This window comes from Grampus griseus, assembly GCF_964374135.1.
Source record: "Grampus griseus genome assembly, chromosome: 2".
Taxonomy (NCBI): domain Eukaryota; kingdom Metazoa; phylum Chordata; class Mammalia; order Artiodactyla; family Delphinidae; genus Grampus; species Grampus griseus.
In genome coordinates, this window is record NC_139018.1 from 77,736,723 (window position 1) to 77,760,008 (window position 23,286).

Consider the following 23,286-nt stretch of genomic DNA (forward strand, 5'->3'; position numbering starts at 1 on the left):
TTCTTTCTGCCAGTCAAACCGTATGACACCAGGCAGGGGTTCTGTTTACAACTATCAGGTCGCTTCTGAGCCCTCCTGCCTCTTGGTTTGAATTCAGTTAGGCTTCCCACAAGCTAGCATATTTCTGGTTCTAGCTTAAGAACTGTTCTATTACTTACAGTCACTGCACAAAAGCATTGTCTGAGAATGATAAATATGGTCTCTCAAAGACCAGATCTTGCCTAAGGACTAAAAGAGGGTATTTTAATCAAATTAAAGAGAGTTCGAATATTATCATTTCAGTCCTTCAAGTTGATCATGTTTGCATGCGCCACCTCTCTGACTCTAATTTGAAAAGAGTTTTCTCTGTATAATTCAACTTACCAAATAATAAAAGACTTTACGGTCACTATTCATTACTTTTCCTTGATCCCAGAGTAACAATTTTACCTTGCTGTGTCAATACAAATGGTGACAACTACTGATTGTGTTGACATTCAGTCTAGTTCCAAATACTTTTTTTTTTTAACTTATTTTTATTTTTGGCTGCCTTGGGTCTTCATTGCTGCGCGCGAGATTTCTCTAGTTGCAGCGAGCAGGGGCTACTCTTCATTGCGGTGCCTGGGCTTCTCATTGTGGTGGCTTCTCTGTTGCGGAGCACCGGCTCTAGGAGCACAGGCTCAGTAATTGTGGCACACGGGCCTAGTTGCTCCGTGTTATGTGGGACCTTCCCGGACCAGGGCTCAAACCCATGTCTCCTGCATTGGCAGGCGGAGTCTTAACCACTGCGCCACCAGGGAAGCCTCCAAATACTTTGATCAAAAATATGTGGGGGCTTCCCTGGTGGCGCAGTGGTTGAGAGTACGCCTGCCGATGCAGGGGACGCGGGTTCGTGCCCCGGTCCGGGAAGATCCCACATGCCGCAGAGCGGCTGGGCGCATGAGCCGTGGCCGCTGAGCCTACGCGTCCGGAGCCTGTGCTCCGCAACGGGAGAGGCCACAACAGTGAGAGGCCCGCGTACAGCAAAAAAAAAAAAAAAAAATGTGTAACGATGCATATCTTCCAAGTGTTAATTAAAATAATTTTTTTCTGCCTTCTTCCCCATTTTAAGCAGCCATTATGACTTTGGCATATGTCTTTATCAGAAAAGGAAATATCTACTTTTCTGTTTTGGGAGGAGTACATGAGGAAAGATAGCAAGTACTTTATGGCTTAAATAGCCTAACTAAAATCTGACACAAAGAGCCCTCATTCAGATTCTAGTTTTGAGATATCGACCCAAATCAATCTGAATTTGATTAGGAAAAGTGTTTTTTGGCTCACTTTGGCCTAGAGATACAGCATCGGAAGTTTCTGATAAATAAGGTGTGCAAATTTAACCCGATGTGCCTTTGGAAAAGAATGCTCTTTTGCATGAACCGAAACCCCACACCTTTTCTCTTCATTACCATTATTTTCTGGATTCCAAGCTAAACCAGAAGTGAGAAAAGAATATCTCAGAGTTCTCTTTGACTCCACTTAGATCCATCTGCTCTGCAAGAACACATTTTTTAAATGTGTTGTATCAATAATTTTATTGTATGACATTTATCACCAACAGCAAGATAGACTATGTACCCACCATTTTTTAACATCTTTATTGGAGTATAATTGCTTTACAATGTGTGTTAGTTTCTGCTTTATGACAAAGTGAATCAATTATACATATACATATGTTCCCATATCTCTTCCCTCTTGTGTCTCCCTCCCTCCCACCCTCCCTATGTACCCACCATTAAAACACTCAACTACTTCACTTTTAGGGTTTAGCTGAAAGGAGATATGGCATCCTTCTGACTCACTCACAGGATAGAAGACTTATGGAATGCCTAACCTATGTCAGCCATTGTACCAGTACCTGGGAATACAAAATAAGGGAGAATGTGTGCTCGTAGTGTGTATAGCGCACTCAGACAGAAATGAACCTGTTAAGGGAAAATTCTATAAGGAAAAATGCTTATCTGGTGGGCTCATTCTGAGCACCAGGATATTGATTACCTTTGCAATTTGTAGACAGGTAGAATCGATTGAGGTAGCTGTCTATAATATTTGAGAAATTTTTTCTAATTTTTGTAAAGTTAATCAAAGGATTGAGAATGCCTGAACTCACAATGATAAACAATAACTTACCATTCCTTTAACTCAATAGCTAAATGATAGATCGATAGGCAGAATAAGTAAAAACGCTATATTGTGGTGTTTGGGGATTAACTTCAATCTATCCTTACTGCAAATTAGTGAATTGTTCCTTTTTGGCTCTGCACCCTTTTCTGCTTGTTCAGATTCTACTGGGAGCTATTCCTGCTCCTTGCAGCTCTGGCCTTAAACAGCTGCTTCCTTGTATCAAGGCACTTATTGCCAATTTCAGAGTTCTGTTTTTTGATTTGCAGATGTACAGGTTCAGATGTTATAAAACAGGGTCTCGTCGATTTTATTTCTTAGGAGATTTGCTTTGTTAAGTAAGCTTGGCAAAATGCTTGCCAATATATACTCATTAACTGGGAATAGTTTCTCGATTTACATATTGCTGGTGCTTTCTATCTCTATTCTGAATGTTCCTGAAGCCTCTGTAGGAAAAATAACATATGGGTTGCATTTGAATTGGAAAAGAATTCTCCCACTGCACAGAAATTACAGGTGTCACAGTGCTTATTACATATCTTTCTTTTTTCTTTTTTGCGGTACGCGGGCCTCTCACTGTTGTGGCCTCTCCCATTGTGGAGCACAGGCTCTGGACGTGCAGGCTCAGCAGCCATGGCTCATGGGCCCAGCCGCTCTGCGGCATATGGGATCTTCCCGGACCGGGGCACGAACCTGTGTCCCCTGCATCGGCAGGCGGACTCTCAACCACTGTGCCGCCAGGGAAGCCCTGCATATGTTAACCTTTAGACACCCTTCTGTTTAAGCACCATCAAAGTTCTAGGAGCTCATGTTCTAACAGGGGTTATACATTTATAATGGAGGTATATACAACATTCTGTGAGATTAAGTAAGATGGGGTAATTAATTGCTCTAGGGGTTGGGGGTTTCTAGAAGGCTTCACGAAGGAGCTAAACCTTGAGAAAACACTAGGCATTTGCCAGGGAAACAAGTGCAGAAGACTTTCAGCTAAAGAGAAAAGACATAGAGGGGTAAACTTTTATTACGTTTAATTTCGTCATTATTTTTAAGTCATTAGAATCTAGTTTACTACAGTTCTACTACCAAAGATGAGGGCCAACCCTGGAAGATGAGAAGACTCGCTCTTCAACTTCGACTTTATGCATCGCACACAGACCAGCTCTCCTGAAAAGCTGTTAAACTCCTTTTCACATCCAAAGTATCTGTCCTGCGCGCTCATTCACTCAGGACATTTGCTTTAGCTTTTTTTTTTTTTTTTTTTTTTGCGGTACGCGAGCCTCTCACTGCTGTGGCCTGTCCCGCTGCGGAGCACAGGCTCCGGACGCGCAGGCTCAGCGGCCATGGCTCACGGGCCCAGCCGCTCCGCGGCATGTGGGATCCTCCCGGCCGGGGCACGAACCCGTGTCCCCTGCATCGGCAGGCGGACTCTCAACCACTGCGCCACCAGGGAAGCCCTGCTTTAGCTTTTTAAGGCAGCAATTCTTTATTTCAAAAGGTTCAAGATAAAACCTCAAAAAGTGGTCATAACCGTTATAGTACTCTTTCCAGGAATAATAGTAGTTTAACAGGTTGATTCTAAATGCAAAAAGGTTTACTGAAAATTAGTGAATTTTCATTTGTGGAATTTTTATCATTTTGGTAGATGGGTGGGGATATGTCTTAGTACAGTAAATTTAATGTCTACTCTCACAGCATGGACAGAACTGTGTGAAATATCATCCCTCCCTTCAATAATCAGATGTTAACGTTGTCTCTTAGCCATGGTAATGTTTGTTTCCTTTGCCCTTTATAACCAAGATTATATTTTTCCCAATCCAGGAGGAACTGATTTCACTGGAAGCTGTAATATCTTATTCAGACTTAATTTTTTTTTAAATGAGGAAGAGAGATGACATTTTGTTTTTAATGCAGAGAAGCATTTTACTCATTTAGCTGAACAAGATTGCATTAAAAGAGTGTTTTTCTTTCGTAATGAGGCTTAAAAAATGATAATTTACCTAACTTTTTTCACTTTTGTGAAAAGCCTCCCATCACTATTCTAGTTTCCCCACTAGTAAGTGAAAATGTAATGGGAATACATTAATTACATTTTCTAATAAGATTCTGTAGCTATTGGTCCTAAACTCTAGGGAAACCATAAGTCCCTAATTACAGCTTATCAGTTGAAATGAAGTCTTTCAACTACTCCCTAGACGGAGAGAAAAGGAAAACGAGTCGCTAATAAATTTTAGAAAAGATTGAAAGCTCTTTCTATGGCTGTCAAGGGGCCCACTATTGACCTGTGGGAGAAAAATCCCATCCTGCATTTGGGAAGTCTTTACTGTAGAGTAGCTCTTATTTTCCTGAGATAGCCTTAGGACTTGGGTTCTCGGTGTAATGGCTCTTGTGGCAGTGGGTTGGTCTTAGGCACAATGGCTCTGACTGCCTTTGCAGGCTCTGGGCCTGTTCACCATTCACATTTTCAAGTGCCCCAGTTTCAAAAACCTGGAGTTAAGCACTTAGGGTGAGGCAGAGAGCAGATGGAAGAGATGTGGTGTTTAGTGTGAAGGATGAGGATGGAGTGTAGGAAGCTGAATGGTTAATCCAGCAAAGCTCCTTGGGGCCACGCAGGGAGCCTGGGATGACACTCAGAGTTTCTCAGCTGCAGCCTTTCAAGGGTGGCTTCTGTGTCTTGATTATGAGGTCCAGTAGATGCAAAGAGCCCTCTGTTTAAATTCTTTTGGTCAGGTCCCTGCAGTTGTAGTATGCTTGAACTGGAACCCTATATTTGGTTTTGTGTCTGAAGGATTCTTTTTTTTTTTTAAATTTTATTTATTTGTTTATTTTTTGGCTGCGTTGGGTCTTCGTTGCTGTGCGTGGCCTTTCTCTAGTTGCGGCGAGCGGGGGCTACTCTTTGTTGTGGTGCGTGGGCTTCTCATTGTGGTGGCTTCTCTTGTTGAGGAGCACGGGCTCTAGGTGCACGGGCTTCAGTAGTTGTGGCACAAGGGCTCAGTAGTTGTGGCTCACGGGCTCAGTAGTTGTGGCACATGGGCTTAGTTGCTCCACAGCATGTGGGATCTTCCCAGACTAGGGCTTGAACCCATGTCCCCTGCATTGGTAGGTGGATTCTTAACCACTGCACCACCAGAGAAGCTCATGTGTCTGAAGGATTCTAAGCACCTCACTCCTGGTTCTTGCCTCCTCCTCACGGGACACCCGAAGGTTAGCCAGCATTTTGTTTATCTACAGCTGTGCAGCAAAAAACCACAAACACAGCTTAGATGCTTAAGACAGTTACAATATTTTCTTTTTTTAAATTATTCTTATTTATTTATGTTTTGAAACTTTTTATTTTATATTGGAGTAAAGTTGCTTAACAATGTTGCATTAGTTTCAGGTGTACAGCAAAGTGATTCAGTTATACATATACATGTATCCTTTTTCAAATTCTTTTCCCATTTAAGTTGTTACATAATATTGAGCAGAGTTCCCTGTGCTATACAGTAGGGCCTTGTTGGTTATCCTTTTTTTTTTTTTCTGTACGTGGGCCTCTCACTGTTGTGGCCTCTCCGGCCGCGGAGCACAGGCTCCGGACCCGCAGGCTCAGTGGCCATGGCCCACAGGCCCAGCCGCTCCACGGCATGCGGGATCCTCCTGCACCGGGGCACGAACCCGCGTCCGCCGCATCGGCAGGCGGACTCTCAACCACTGCGCCACCAGGGAAGCCCGGTTATCCATTTTAAATATAGCAGTGTGTACATGTCAACAATATTTTCCTTTTTCCTTACAAATCTACAACTTGGGCAAGTGCCCGTGGAAACAGCTATTCTCTTCTCCGTGGTGTTAGGTGGGGCTGTTTGACTGGGGTCTGGAGGACCTGCCTTCAAGATTTCTCATTCACACGGCTGGAAAGTTGGCACTGGCTGTTGCCAAGCAGCTCAACCACGCCTGTGAGCCTAATACTGTGAGCCTTTCTGTGAGCTGCTTGGGCTTCCTCAAAGCATGGTGGCTGAATTCCAGGGGAATCAGGCAAAAGCTGCATGGACTTTTCTAACCTAGCCTTGGAAGCCACTCAATGTCACTGCCACTGCATTCTATCTATGAAAACAATCACAAGTTTGGCCAAATTCGAGGAGGAAGGGACTTGGACTCCTCACTTGATAAGGAAGTGGCCAAGTCCTAGAAAGACCTATTATTATGGCCGTCTTTGGAAAATGTAACAAAGTGGTCCCTGTCACTGAGGGGAGTCCTGTTCATGAGGCACGTGGTGCTCTGTGTTCTCTCTAACCAAGTCCCACCAGCCTTCAGCCTCCTGATTCCTTCATGGAATCTTCTGAATATACTACAGTCCTCATCAAACCTTTTTTATGTGCCAGCTGCCTAATGAGATTATAATGTCTGGATTACTCTTTTAAAATTAATTTTAAATTAGCTTATACACTAGATTTCTCATCTGTAAAATTAAGCAATGTGGAATAATTTCACAGGTTCCTTCAGCACTAAGATTCTCTCTCTCTGTATCTTTCTTAGTATTAAGAAGATTATTATGTACTATGAGGAACATTCTATGCAACAACTGTCTTACACCCTTCAAAATAGCAGGGTCATGAAAGACAAAAGAAGGCAGAGCTGTTCCAAAAAAAGGGGACTAAAGAGACATGACAACTAAACGCAATGTGTGATCCTGGATGCAATCCTGGATATAGGAAAAACACTGTAAAGAACACGATTGGCACAATTGGCAAAATTCAAATACTATATAAACAATAGGCATTTTGCAAGTATGCATAGAATTTAGATGAGTTTAATTGGAATATATTTGAATTCCAATACTTAGAGTGGCATGACTGACAGGACAGCTATCATAAAAATCAACACGTTTATATTCCAAATAAATAAACACCCATCAATCAACAGTGAGGCACGGTCAGGTGAGGCAAATAAGTGGAAAACGTTTAACCAAACATTCTCCCTTTTAGGACCTTTTAGTGACCCAGCAGCAGCTCAGCTCAGCGTTTCCCTGACTTCATCTGGCCTCCTTCCCAACCACGAGAGCCTCCTGCCCCTGCAGGCAGTAGAGAAATGGAGAGAGCGCTCAGCTGCTGCTGTAGCTCTGATTGATCGCATCCCTGTTTGCACCAGCCTTACTGACTCCCTTTGGATTCAGGACATTGCCCACATCTTGTCTGTTCCACTGGCATCTGCTCATTTGCCCGCCCAGTTCTAAAATTGGGCAGGTCCCTCCCCCTTTATTTTATTTTATTTTTTTTCGGTATGTGGGCCTCTCACTGTTGTGGCCTCTCCCGTTGCAGAGCACAGGGTCTGGACGCGCAGGCCCAGAGGCCATGGCTCACGGGCCCAGCCGCTCCGCGGCATGTGGGATCTTCCCGGACCGGGACACGAACCCGTGTCCTCTACATCGGCAGGCGGAATCTCAACCACTGCGCCACCAGGGAAGCCCAAGGTCCCTCCCCTTAATTCAAAGTCCCTACCTTCCCTCTACGGATTCTGGGTCTGTTGGATTCCATGCTATGTGGTAACCCTTATGAGTCCTGGATCCTCATTGCCCTGTTTCCGTAAGTAACGGCATCAGGTTCAAATAAGAATTCAGTCTCCCAGTCCCCACCTGCTGCCAAATAGTGATTCCAATCTTTAAATTGTGTCTGTCATAAATATCAAATAAATTTTAAATATTAAGGAGAGGGTCTTATTTATTTCACGATGGAAGCATGCTGGTCTTTACCTTCCTGTCCTCCTCCGGTTTCTTGCTTACCACCTGGTCCTCAGGCTGATTCACCTGTCAACCCACCTCCCACCCTCTTTCCACCCAGTCCCCTCTCCTTTTCACCCCTCCCCTCTCTCCCGCGCTTTATTATGAACTCAATTTGGCTTCTTTCCTTCATTTCCCCTCTCCTCCTGTCATCTGGGCTTTTTCCTCACCCATTTCTGATTCTGCTCTGGCATTTGCAAGTATAGGAATTGTTCTGGGACTGATAAACAGAGGGTGAGGAAGAGAGAGAAGATAGACTAGCAAACACAAGATTCTCTTTTCTAAATGGGAGGAGAGAGAGGGACTGGAAACATTTAGACGTTAATATTCTTTTTAACTTCCATCAAAATAGGTCATCGTAGGGCTTCCCTGGAGGCGCAGTGGTTGAGAGTCCGCCTGCCGATGCAGGGGACACGGGTTCGTGCCCCGGTCCGGGAAGATCCCACATGCCGCGGAGCGGCTGGGCCCGTGAGCCATGGCCGCTGAGCCTGCGCATCCGGAGCCTGTGCTCCGCAACGGGAGAGGCCACAACAGTGAGAGGACCGCGTACCGCAAAAAAAAAAAAAAAAGGTCATCGTAAAACACCACATAAAAAGCATGAATGAATGTTCCCACAGTAATCAAGGTGCAAAAAAGGTCATATTTCTTTTTTTTCTTCAAGTCAAATCCGTTTCTCAGCCTACCTTTTCAAGATCAATGATATGGCCAATACCAGTATGTTTCTATTGATTCCTCCCCTCGCCACCCACTCTTCCTTGTGTCATACCAGGATCCTCCGCTTTCGTCATCCAGGAAAATGGGAGAGGAGAGTTAGCCATCCATCATGATCCCTGCTGGCATTCCCCCCGTCAAGCTGCTGTGAGGCCTGAGCCATATCTGCTGAACCTCATCCCTCCGTACCAGATCCATGCAGGGGCCCTCATCACGGCTGCTTCAGAGAGCACATCACATAGCATCCAGCCTCCATGGGCATTCCTATGGCCCCTGCCATACCCAGGCTTCTTTCTGGAGTACTAGAAGCAAAAGGGCCACATTTTTGTGGTCACAGAACCCACAAACCAGGTGCTGCTCATGCCTTCAGAGGTCAGTCCACTCACGTAAATAAGCAAGTTCGGTGTCAGCCAATGGGGGGTGATGAGAGCCGTGCTGAACTGAAGAGTGAATATTCCATCTAAATGGGTACCCAATGCTACCAGGTTTGATTTTTCAAGAGGAACTGAAATTTAAGATTCTCATGTGAAATCTCATGTTTTGAAGTTGCTACCAACTAGCTTAAAAATCATGAACACATGGGGGTCCAGTCATAAACACATGTCCATGGCCCATATGAGCCCCTCCCCACCATTGGCAGTTTGCAAACTCTGAGCCCCAGAACCAAGTCCGCCATTTTGGAAACAGGTGTTTCCTACTTCTGCTTAAACCCATGCCTGCCATTACTTTCTCGTCTTGGCAGACCCAGAGTGATCGTTTCAAACAGGCCTAGACCAGACTTGGATGAAAGGAAAGTCTGTTTTGGGGTTGCCTTTTGTGAAAGGGCCATTTCTGTTTCCTTCAGCTGTTACCTGTGAACTCTCCATCCTCCAACCCCTACACCTCCTGCGGATATAGGGAACTGAGACACTAAAAACATGAAACTAAAGTACCTTTCCTCTACAAGTTTTATTGAAGTAGAGAATAAATGTAGTGTACAAACACATGTGTAATGTCTAAGGAATGGTTAGTAGTCAACACTCATGTACCCAGGCCAGACAACAAAATATACTCCAGAACTTTCCTCTACCATATCCTGAACTCATCCCCTCTCTCCTCCAGAATATTAACCACTATTATGAATTTTAGTGGTTATATAGTTAGGTTATTTAGTTTTAGTGATAACTATCCCCTTGTTTCTTTTAATATATTTATTATTTACATACGTACTCTAAAATATATTGTCTAGTTTAATCAACTTTGAACTTGGTCTATCTCAAATTAGAATGCATACATTCTTCTGCGATCTGTCTCTTCTGGTCAACATTATATTTAGGGGATTCATCCATGTTATTGAGTATAATCACAAATTATTTCTTCCGCTGTATATCACAACTTTATTTTTCCATTATACTGTTGATGGACATTGGGTTGCTTCCAGTGTTTTGCTATTATTAGCAATGCTGTGTAAAAATTATTGTACATTCTCCCCTAGAGTATATGCACAAGAAATTTTTAGGATAGGTTATATAGTGAGATTACTGGCTTGTAGGATGAGTGAATGTTCTATTTTGCCAATTGCGGCTTTCCAAAAGTGGTTTTGCTGAAGAGGTGGTTTTCTCCAAATTGTTTTCCATGGTTTTGCGCCAATTTACATCCCACTGGCAGTGTATAAGATTCTTGTTGCTGCACATAAATTATTAGGCCATAAGTAACATTGTCTAACTGAGATTTTCATTTTTTCTGTGAATCCAGCTAATATAAAAGGCAAGACACCAGCAAAGTTTTCAACAACACACTTTATTATAGGTCTCCTTAGGAGAAAACAGATCTTGGAGTTTTCAAGAATCTGATATTGTCATTATTTTGATCTAAAATAATCCCACTGTCCTAAACATAACCCAGTGATTCTTAGAGAATAGATCACTCCCATATATTAAGAATATCATGAAAAAAGCTTCTTATCATGACGGACTGGAAGGAATATACACACACACACATACACACACACACACGCACACACACTTTTTTTTTGGTGATCAAGTCATTTATTATATTTTCAACCTGGTATCATAAATTTTGATTACAAATTGTGCAAATCCACCATTACCTTGTGAACAACTCTCTGTTAATGATGTAGGAAATTTTTATTTTATTCTATTAGTTTTGATTGACAACTTAATCTTAATGTTATGAAAAGTTATACAAAATGCAAATTAAGTGGATCTGTTCTAAATCTCAAAAGATTTCATTTTTCACATATCTGCATATAAAGTGAAGAATGCAAGATCTTTAAAATGTATTAAATCTACATATCTGATCTTCCAGGCATACAATCCAATGAATGAAAATGAATACTCCTTAATCAGAAGACAAAGTTAATTCCTGACATTGCAACAATTTGTCTTGCCATGTTGTGATATTTGTAGAGAACTAAAATAGCATGACAACACAAATCCTACTGACTTGTGGCATTTCTAAGAAAAAGGTTAAAACTGCGTTCTGCAGCCATGCAAATTAACATTTCTATAGCCTCAGGTACTGGAACAAAACAGGAGCAGTTCTCAGTAAAACCAAGGTGTTGAGAATAAAAAGTTAGAAGTCAAAAAACAGTAAATAGGAGGCATCAGTTCTTTGTTTCCCGAAGCCGCTGAAGCTTAGAGCTCCCACTAGGGAGCTGATGCACCGCATCATTACAAATGTACTGCTAGGTGTCGGGAGGGCCATAGGAAGTCTAAAGAGCTGATCATTTTCAGATTCATTTTTTAAAAATTGAAGTGTTAAAAAGGTCTTTGTCATCTTGATACATATATCATTCTTTCTATTTGCTAGGATCACATGAATGGAACTATATCAAGAAGACATGAATTTGAGTATTTATCCAACAGCAAATGGTTCACATTCATGGATTATACACTGTGCCAGGAAAAAGTATGGGCCATACTTGTAAAAGTTTATATCTATGGGGACCCACAACTTCAAACTATGTTATATGAAATAGAAAGATCCAAATACATCTTACTAATTAGTCATACCTATGTGCTCACTAAGGGCTAACAGAGTTACTTGAAAAGTCCAGAAAAAAATAGATTTAACTGTATATTTCTACCCTGCCACTGAGAAAGAAGAAATATTCAATTACAACAGCATTTGCCTAGGAGCTAAATGTTGTATCACCACAACTGGATCTAACCAGCAGAACCTATTGAAAGACCATGGTTTGGCCAATAGGTTTTTGACAAAGGTGCAAAAACAATTCAATGAAGAAAGGTTAGTCTTTTCAACAAATTGTGCTGGAGGAATTGGACATTCATAGGCAAAAAAAATGAACCTCAACATACACCTCGCTCAAAAATTAACTGAAAATGGGAGGTGGAGTCAAGATGGCATACTAGGGGGATGCGGAATTCTCATCTCCTCACAACTAGGGCACCTACCAGGCACCACTGGGGGATCACAGTCACCTAAGGGGATGGGAGGAACACCACTTGACTGGCTTGTGGGATTTGGTTCCCAGGCTGCAGGTCAGGCCTGAGCTCCTGTTGTGGGAGCTCCGAGTCCAAGCTGCTGGACTAACAGAGAAACTCAGACCCCAGGGAACATCAATTGGAATGAGGCCTCCTGGAGGTCCTCATCTCAGGACCAAGACCCAGCTCTACCCAACTGCCTGCAAACTCCTGTGCTGGACATAACAGGACAGACAACAAGTAAGACAGGAATACACCACCACTCATCAAAAAAACAAAAACATGAAAGGACAAAAAAAAATGTTACAGACAAAGGAGCAAGGTAAAAATGTACCAGACCAAATAAATGAAGAAAAAATAGGCAACCTACCTGAAAAAGAATTCGGAGTACTGATAGTAAAGTAGGATCCAAAATTTTGGAAACAGAATGGAGAAAATACAACATTTAACAGAATCTAGAAGAACTAAAGAGCAAACAACTAGTGACGAACAACACAATTCCTGAAATTAAAAATACTCTAGAAGGAATTGATAACAGAGTAACTGAGGCAGAAGAATGGATAAGTGAGCTGGAAGATGAAATGGTGGATATAACTGGCCGGGAGCAGAATAAAGAAAAAAGAATGAAAAGAATTGAAGACAGTCTCAGAGACCTCTGGGACAACTTTAAAAGCACCAACATTCAAATTATAGGGATTCCAGAAGAAGAAGAGCAAAAGAAAGGGTCTGAGAAAATATTTGAAGAGATTATAGTCAAAAACTTGCCTAACATAGGAAAGGAAATAGTCAATCAATTCCAGGAAGCACAGAGAGTACCATACAGGAAAACCCAAAGAGAAACACACCAAAACACATATTAATCAAACTATCAAAAATTAAATACAAATAAAAAATATTAAAAGCAGCAAGGGAAAAGCAACAAATAACATATAAGGGAATCCCCATAAAGTTAACAGCTGATTTTTCAGCAGAAACTCTGCAAGCCAGAGGGTGTGGCAGGACATATTTAAAGTGATGAAAGGGGAAAACCTACAACCAAGATTATTCTACCCAGCAAGGGTATCATTCAGATTCAATGGGGAAATTAAAATAATTAGAGACAAGCAAAAGCTAACAGAATTCAGCACGACCAAACCAGCTTTACAACAAATGCTAAAGGAACTTCTATAGGCAGGAAACACAAGAGAAGGAAAACACCTACAAAAACAAACCCAAAACAATTAAGAAAATGGTAATAGGAACACATACATTGATAATTACCCTATATGTCAATGGATTAAATGCTCTAACCAAAAGACATAGACTGGCTGAATGGATACAAAAACAAGACCCATATGTATGCTGTCTACAAGAGACCCACTTCAGACCTAGGGACACATACAGACTGAAAGTGAAGGGATGGAAAAAGATATTCCATGCAAATAGAAATCAAAGAAAGCTGGAGTAGCAATTTTTCTATCACACAAAATAGGCTTTAAAATAAAGACTATTATGAGAGATATAGAAGGACACTACACAATGATCAAGGAATCAATCCAAGAAGATATAACAGTTATAAATATATATGCACCCAACATAGGAGCACCTCAATACATAAGGCAAATGCTAACAGCCATAAAAGGGGAAATCAACAGTAACACAATCAGAGTAGGGGACATTAACACCCCACTTTCATCAATGGACAGATCATCCAAAATGAAAAGAAATAAGGAAACACAAGCTTTAAATAACACATTAAATAAGGTGGACTTAATTGATATTTATAGGACATTCCATCCAAAAATAACAGAATACACTTTCTTCTCAAGTGCTCATGGAACATTATATAGGACAGATGATGTCTTGGGTCACAAACCAAGCCTTGGTAAATTTAAGAAAATTGAAATCATATCAAGTATCTTTTCAGACCACAGTGTAATGAGACTAGATATCAATGACAGGAAAAAATCTGTATAAAGTACAAATACATGGAAGCTAAACAATATACTACTTAATAACCAAGAGATCACTGAAGAAATCAAAGAGGAAATCAAAAAATACCTACACACAAATGACAATGAAAACACGACAACCCAAAACCTATGGGATGCAGCAAAAGCAGTTCTAAGAGGGAAGTTTATAGCAATACAATCCTACCACAGAAACAAGAAACATCTCAAATAAACAACCTAACCTTACACCTAAAGCAATTAGATAAAGGAGAACAAAAAAACCCCAAAGTTAGCAGAAGGAAAGAAATCATACAAATCAGATCAGAAATAAATGAAAAAGACATAAAGGAACAATAGCAAATATCAATAAAACTAAAAGCTGGTTCTTTGAGAAGGTAAACAAAATTGCTAAACCATTAGCCAGACTCATCAAGGAAAAAAGGAAGAAGACTCAAATCAAGAAAATAGAAATGAAAAAGGAGAAGTAACAACTGACACTGAAGAAATACAAAGGATCATGAGAGATTACTACAAGCAACTCTATGCTAATAAAATGGAAAACCTGGAACAAATGGAAAAATTCTTAGAAAAGCATAACATTCTGAGACTGGACCAGGAAGAAATAGAAAATATAAATAGACCAATCACAAGCACTGAAATTGAGACTGTGATTAAAAATCTTCCAAAAAACAAAAGCCCAGGACCAGATGGCTTCACACGTGAATTCTATCAAACATTTAGAGAAGAGCTAACACCTATCCTTCTCAAACTCTTCCAAAATATAGCAGAGGGAGGAATACTCCCAAACTCATTCTACGAGGCCACCATCACCTTGATACCAAAACCAGACAAGGATGTCACAAAGAAAGAAAACTACAGGCCAATATCACTCATGAACATAAATGCAAAAATCCTCAACAAAATACCAGCAAACAGAATCCAACAGCACATTAAAAGGATCATACACCATGATCGAGTGGGGTTTATTCCAGGAACGCAAGGATTCTTTAATATACGCAAATCAATCAATGTGATAAACCATATTAACAAAGTGAAGGAGAAAAAAACATACGGTCATCTCAATAGATGCAGAGAAAGCTTTCGACAAAATTCAACACCCATTTATGATAAAAACCCTCCAGAAAGTAGGCATAGAGGGAACTCTCCTCAACATAATAAAGGCCATATATGAAAAACCCACAGCCAACATTGTCCTCAATGGTGAAAAATTGAAAGCATTTCCACTAAGATCAGGAACAAGACAAGGTTGCCCACTCTCACCACTGTTATTCAACATTGTTTTGGAAGTTTTAGCCACAGCCATCAGAGTAGAAAAGGAAATAAAAGGAATCCAAATTGGAAAAGAAGAAGTAAAGCTGTCACTGTTTGCAGATGACATGATACTATACATAGAGAATCGTAAAGATGCTACCAGAAAACTACTAGAGCTAATCAATGAATTTGGTAAAGTAGCAGGATACAAAATTAATGCACAGAAATCTCTGGCATTCCTATACACTAATGATGAAAAATCTGAAAGTGAAATCAAGAAAACACTCCCATTTACCATTGCAACAAAAAGAATAAAATATCTAGGAATAAACCTACCTAAGGAGACAAAAGACCTGTATGCAGAAGATTATAAGACACTGATGAAAGAAATTAAAAATGATACAAAGAGATGGAGAGATATACCATGTTCTTGGATTGGAAGAACCAACATTGTGAAAATGACTCTACTACCCAAAGCAATCTACAGATTCAATGCAATCCCTATCAAACTACCACTGGTATTTTTCACAGAACTAGAACAAAAATATTCACAATTTGTATGGAAACACTAAAGACCCCGAATAGCCAAAGCAATCTGGAGAACGAAAAACGGAGCTGGAGGAATCAGGCTCCCTGACTTCAGACTATACTACAAATCTACAGTAATCAAGACAGTATGGTACTGGCACAAAAACAGAAAGATAGATCAATGAAATAGGATAGAAAGCCCGGAGATAAACCTACACACATATGGTCACCTTATCTTTGATCAAGGAGGCAGGAATGTACAGTGGAGAATGGACCGCCTCTTCAATAAGTGGTGCTGGGAAAACTGGACAACTACACGTAAAAGAATGAAATTAGAACACTCCCTAACACCATACACAAAAATAAACACAAAATGGATTAGAGACCTAAATGTAAGGCCAGACACTATCAAACTCTTAGAGGAAAACATAGGCAGAACACTCTATGACATAAATCACAGCAGGATCTTTTTTGACCCACCTCCTAGAGAAATGATAATAAAAACAAAAATAAATAAATGGGACCTAATGAAACTTCAAAGCTTTTGCACAGCAAAGGAAACCATAAACAAGACCAAAGGACAACCCTCAGAATGGGAGAAAATATTTGCAAATGAAGCAACTGAGAAAGAATTAATCTCAAAAATTTATAAGCAGTTAATGTAGCTCAATAACAAAAAAACAAACAACCCAATCCAAATATGGGCAGAAGACCTAAATAGACATTTCTGCAAAGAAGATATACAGACTGCCAACAAACACATGAATGAATGCTCAACATCATTAATCATTAGAGAAATGCAAATCAAAACTACAATGAGCTATCATCTCACACCAGTCAGAATGGCCATCGTCAAAAAATCTAGAAACAATAAATGCTGGAGAGAGTGTGGAGAAAATGGAGCCCTCTTGCACTGTTGGTGGGAATGTAAATTGATACAGCCACTGTGGAGAACAGTATGGAGGTTCCTTAAAAAACTACAAATAGAGCTACCATATGATCCAGCAATCCCACTACTGGGCATATACCCTGAGAAAACCATAATTCAAAAAGAGTCATGTACCAAAATGTTCATTGCAGCTCTATTTACAATAGCCAGGAGATGGAAGCAACCTAAGTGTCCATCATCGGATGAATGGATAAAGAAGATGTGGCACACATATACAATGGAATATTACTCAGCCATAAAAAGAAATGAAATTGAGCTATTTGTAATGAGGTGGATAGACCTAGAGTCTGTCATACAGAGTGAAGTAAGTCAGAAAGAGAAAGACAAATACCGTATGCTAACACATATATATGGAATTTAAGAAAAAAATGTCATGAAGAACCTAGGGGTAAGACAGGAATAAAGACACAGACCTACTGGAGAACGGACTTGAGGATATGGGGAGGGGGAAGGGTGAGCTGTGACAAAGCGAGAGAGAGGCATGGACATATATACACTACCAAACGTAAGGTAAATAGCTAGTGGGAAGCAGCCGCACAGCACAGGGAGATCAGCTTGGGGCTTTGTGACCGCCTGGAGGGGTGGGATAGGGAGGGTGGGAGGGAGACGCAAGAGGGAGGAGATATGGGAACATATGTATATGTATAACTGATTCACTTTGTTATAAAGCAGAAACTAACACACCATTGTAAAGCAATTATACTCCAATAAAGATGTAAAAAAGTAAATAAATAAAAAAGTAAAATAAAGAGGGTGGGAGGAAACTTTTGGAGATGCTGAGTATGTTTATGGCATAGATTGTGGTGATGGTTTTACAAATGCATACTTATGCTTTTCTGTATGTCAGTGATTGCTCAATAAAGTGATTTTTAATGGGGGGGAAAAAAAACACCCGGACAGACAGAACGCTTATCTTGGCTATTTTTGGCTCTTTGTTTTGTTTTATAAATGTTTATTTTATTTATTTATTTATTTAGGCTGTGTTGGGTCTTTGTTGCTGCACGTGGTTTTCTCTAGTTTTGGCAAGCAGGGGCTACTCTTCATTGCAGCGCTTGGGCTTCTCATTGCGGTGGCATCTCTTGTTGTGGAGCACAAGCTCTAGGGCGCGTGGGCTTCAGTTGTTGTAGCATGTGGGCTCAGCAGTTGTGGCTTGCAAGCTCTAGAGCACAGGGTCAGTAGTTGTGGCACACAGGCTTAGTTGCTCCACGGTATGTGGGATCTTCCTGGACCAGGGATCCAACCTGTGTCCCCTGAATTGGCAGGCAGATTCTTAACCACTGCGCCAACCAAGGAAGTCCCTATTTTTTGGCCCTTTGAATTTCCATATAAATTTTAAAATTAGTTTTTCAATTTCTACCAAAAAAATTAAAACTTGCTGAGATCTTGATTGAAATTACATGGAATCTACAGATTAATTTGGAGGCTAATTAATATCTAAACAACATTGAGTTTTCCAAGCCATGAACATTATCATCCCTCTATGTATTTAGATCTTCGTTAATTTTTCATAAACATGTTTTATAGTTTTCTGTAGTGTGCTTGTGCATCTTTTATCATCTTTCATCAGATTTATTCTTAGGTATTTGATATTTTTGATTTTATTGTAAATAAGGTATTTGTTAATTTGATTTTCTAATGGATTACTGATAGTATATAGAAATACAATTGGTTTATAGATTCAGTTGACCCTTGAACAACATGGGGGCTAGGGACACAAATCCTTTGCACAGTTGAAAATTCATGTACTACTATCCCTCGAAAACAAAGGAATTGATGAATGACTCACCCAAGGGCAGGACGCTGAAACATTTTGAATAGATAGACTCAGGACTCCAACCCTGCCTTGGATTTTTCCCCTTATGGTCTTAAACTCCAATCCCTGTCTCCTCAGCCAACTGATGCTGCCACCTGCTCCTTGGACTCTATTCCCTGTACCACAAAGTGCCCTTGGGGAAAAGCCTAGAACTCATGAGGAGCTTTCCTCAGTAAGTTTACTTTGCTCAGGGTTTGTATCCCCTCGTCTTCTGACTGCATTCTTCAATGCATTCAAATGGCTTTTTTATGTATTTTGTCCAGTTTTTATAGCTGCTTGTAGAGTTGGACTAGCCTGATACAAGCTACTCCATCATGGCCAGAACGTGGAGTCTGTGTCACTTCTCCCCTTTCTTCTCTATTTGATGATTACAAAAAGATTCCCATGTAAAGCCTAGTAAGTTTTTACTGGATCTGACCCTCCGGCAGGAAACAGCTCTAAACTCTGAACAACAAAACAAGAGAAATGAACGGACAGTTGGAAGGCACTGGAGAGTGAATAAAACCAAGCAGATTCTGGAGGGTGGTTGACACTTGGAAGAAGGGAAGGCAGGAGATCATTTCCCCATTTTATCACTTTTAGACTGAGGGCAAGCTAAACTTGGTGTGTGAGGGTCAACTAAAATACCTTGAGAAAACTTAGTCTGTCTGGGCTAGAAAATAGAGGACAGAGTTTGGGGTAGTCAAACTGCTGGATAAAAAACAGAGAGCCAGAGAGGGAGAGCCTCAAATTTTATCTAAACTCGGCCCAAATCGCAGGCTGACCTCCAAAACCACGCACGCCCAGGGCATTCTGTGAACAGCCCAGCTGAGGATATCAGACTCGAACTGAGGTTTGAACTGCCACCAGAAGACAGACATTTTGCAGTGTGAATCCAACATCAGGGTTGTGTCATGTTACTTTTCATTGATTGTCTTTTCTCTTGAGAATGGACCACAAGTTCTTGTTTCTTTGTACATTGACCAATTATAAATTTTGAATATTGTACATTGTGAATGTTATCAAGAATCTAGGAAATAAATCATAGATGTTGCATGACTTAGAAAATCCCCTTTCATCAGTCCCACGGATTATGTTACTTAATTCTTGGATCTGATTTTTCTCACCCAGGTTCAAAGCCCAGAACAACTCCTCCCATATAGTGAAACCGGGGTCAGTTCTGGTGGAGACCATCCAAAGCAACATGGTAAGTCTTCCTTGTCCCAAACTGGAGTCTCCTCTATCCCTTCCTCCTCTGGCTTCGCTCTTCTTGCCCCCTGCCCCCTCCCCTTCTTTTCAATAACCAAAGAGTTAGGAAATAATGAGGCTCAGTACCTTGCTTCACACCATGGCAGCTAGGACGTGGCAGAGCCAGTGACTTCTGGGTCAAGGTCTCTAACCACCCTGCTATACTGCCTCTCTGTGAGCACATGAACAGGCACCCCTGTGGCTTTTATTGCTTCTCACAGGAGAAGACCATCATTAAGAAACAGAAGAGAATCTTTTGGTATAGCAGGTAAGTGGTAGAATCTTGTTGGTTTCTTTGTTTTTTTTTTCCTGGTCTAGGTCATCTTCACTCCGTAGGAGTAAGTAAGTCGGTAAGAGCATATGGAGTGAGGATTAACATAGCCACCAACCAGAAAATATCAGGCAGCCCCAGATTTATCCTAACTCCTCCTTCCTTGTTTTCTGAAAACAGAAAGTGGCTATTTCTGAGAAGTTCAAGATGAAGCTTGCTGGTTGCATTTCTGTTTCAATTTCCATTCTTACAACCCATAGTAGGGCCCCTTTCTGTTTTTCAGATTCTAAATCTGATCATCTGCTCTCCTCTTTGCTGGAAAGAGAGTTCAGGGTGCATTAATTTTCTTAGTTCTTTTATTACAGGCTGAAAATTTTTTTAAAAAAAATTACTTGAACTCTCCAGGCCTTTTCTTTTTTAAGTTCTGAAACAAGGACACTAACTCTAAAATACTCCATGTGGCACTTTAACGAAAAGCTTCAATTTATGCCATTTCAATATAGTTAAAGACTGAAAGCCTTAGGTTAGTTTTCCAGGTGGAATTTGTGGGTGTACACAAGAAGACACACACACACACACAGGTGCACACACACACACAATCTATTATTATTTAAGTTGGTTTCTTTTGGTACTTGTTGTTTAGAAAAAATCAACCTTAACCATTTTATGTGGATGTTAGTATCAGAGATGGCCCAGACTTATTTCAAGTTCTAGGACTGCTTTCTACAGTGGGCCTGAAGAGGGCCACTGATCATGAGACTCACAAGTGTGACAGTCCTGAACCTTTTCTGACAACCTCCACAAAGGCCTGCGTATATAGTACCTGGAAGGTCTTATTTTTCTGCACCTTCAACTCTTCTATGTGGACACCTATTCTGTTGGAGGGCTTAAATGTCAGGAGGGCTGTATTCAATTCCTTACCACCACATCCATCTTTTTCTGTTATCACCTATCCCCTACCCTCACCCTTTGTGTCTCCATTCCCCACTTCCCCATCAGGTTGGCCTGAAGAAAGCAATTCATCAGTCATTTATAAGTGTGAAGTTGACCTCATGCGGCTGGATCCTGGGCTATCTTTTTCCCCCATGCTAACGATGAATGTCTCTTTGCAGGCATTTCAGGTATCTTGTCTTCATGGTCATGATCTTCATTAGGCTGCTGGGTTATGTGCTTTTCTACCTGCAGTACATAAACCCAGACCTCCTTGTAGATGCTCTACCCATGGTAATGAGCAGAGACACCTTGAAGAGGCTGAGGGACATCTTATTTCCCGTCCTCACTCTAGAGGTAGAAGTTCTACCACATTAGTCTGGAGTGACCTGGGGGCTTCACACTGCACCCAAGCGGAGAGGGGGGCGTGGCTGTGGCCCCAGTTGGGGGATGGGCCAGGAAGGAAGTGGAGCTTTGACTCAGAGCTGCTGCTTTGACATCCGACCTCTTCATTTCTTTCTCGTCCCTCGCGTTTTCTCCAGAGTGTCTCTCTTTCAAATAAAAAATATGTTTGATCAGAGTTCACTGTGTTGGTCTGTGAATTTGGTCTGTGAGTCCTTTAGGGAAGATAACAATGCATTATCTTCCCTAAAGCTCTTTTATTTTATCTTATGCTATGCCTTCCAGGAGTGGGATATCCTGAAAAGCTGACCTTTTACATGTCCTCGGAAGGTTACTCATTCTCAATTGAGAAGAAAATTACCCTAAAATTCAAGTGCTATAATAAATTCAAATCGTAATTCAAATGCACCTTCTCCGGGCTTCCCTTACTGCCCTGCCCACTTGTGCCTTGTAGTGTTGTTGCTGTGTGTCTTGACGGCAGGGCTTCTGACCCCTTGATTCTGTTTCATCCCTCACGGCCCCAAGAACCGTGTCTTTACAAAGATTCCTTGAAGAATTTGTAAGTCCCTTCTGTGGCATCTGGAGGGTAACAGCTGGAACCATGAGCCTTGACCTGTATTATGAGAGCTCTTTCTTTTGCCGGTACAGCCAACTGGGCATTGGCAGTAGAAAGGGAAGGGGGAAAAAAGAAAGGGAAGGGAGGTAGGAGGATGTGGCACAAAACACGAGGTTGTGTGACCAGCTGGTGGTGTCTACTGGGTACCAGAGCTCAATGGCGGGGGCACCTTCGTTTGGCAGCTCCTTCCTCCTGTGCATTCCCGAGGTTCTCGCCTTCTGCTGACTTTTCTCCTTCCAAGACCATTCCTGACAAAGGTTTTAACCGAATTTCACTTGCACAGCAATGTCAGGGTGGAAGAGACACACTGTATGTTTGCTTTGGCTGCCGACATGACACTATCCCACGTTTTTTTGGGGGAGTCTAAGGAGGAAAGGGTGAACGTTCTCAGAAGCCTCCTAAAAAAATGAAAAGCTGATCAACACCACCCTCTTGTGGCCAAATACAAGCTCTAGTGCATTTCAGAGGCTTCCCTCCAAAGGGCAGGAGTGTGATCAGCAAGTTGAAGCAGAAAGATGGATCTTGGACAATTCTTTGAGCTCTAACAAGTACAGTTAGTATTCATTCATTCATTCAACAAAGATTCACTGAACCTCTTCCTTGGGCCAGGCAGTATTCCAGGTGCTGGGATTATAGCAATGAATGGAACAGACAAAAATCTCTGCACTTGTAGTGGGTAGATACAGATAATAAATAATTAAAATATAAAAATATCAGATGATATTAGGATATATTAAAAAGTTAGGTGGGGGAGGAGGGCGGGAATGACGATGAGCAACAGTTACAATGCTCCCTTGAGAAGGTAGTGTTATAACCAAGACCTGAAGGCGATGAAGGAGGCATATGGATACCAGGGGGGTAGTACGGCCAATAGGGAGAGAGCAAGTATGTGGCCTTGAACGTGGAGTGTGCCCCTTGGTGCGTTTGAGGTTCCTTTGCTGATTCCCTGATCACACCTCTGTAATGGTCCCCTCATTAAACTCTCTTCATTGGAATCCTCCGAGCTGAGTTCCGGTTCCTGCCAAGACCCTGGCCGATCCACTGTTCACTGTCAGAGGCATGCCTTAGGCTGGAGGATCTCAGCATTTGGGTGATTCTAAACTAAAGGTGTATGTGAAGAAAACGCCTGCAACTGGCCAAGAGATGTATCCACAGAGTAGTATTTCCTGAGTCATTCCCTTCTCTTGTCACAGTCCCTCATAAGCAAATGGAAGGCCTAGGCTCTCCTCCACCACCCAGCCCTTCCCACCAACACGTTCTAGACAAATGTGGGTCTGTCCCAACATTCAAGACTGGCTAGGA

The 23,286-nt window shown here is 41.4% G+C and overlaps 1 protein-coding gene across 1 annotated transcript in view; it reads left to right on the forward strand.

Moving 5' to 3' along the window:
* The window catches only part of LOC309819268 (transmembrane and coiled-coil domain-containing protein 5B-like), a gene marked incomplete at both ends in the record, with an annotated part of 53,229 nt that extends 31,885 nt beyond the window's left edge, over positions 1-21,344 (forward strand). Inside the window, 3 exons of the mRNA XM_082649392.1 lie at positions 19,649-19,724; positions 19,987-20,033; positions 21,149-21,344. Coding sequence (XP_082505518.1) covers positions 19,649-19,724; positions 19,987-20,033; positions 21,149-21,344 — 319 coding nt within the window. The remainder of the gene's footprint in view (positions 1-19,648; positions 19,725-19,986; positions 20,034-21,148) is intronic.
* Positions 21,345-23,286: the final 1,942 nt, after the last annotated feature.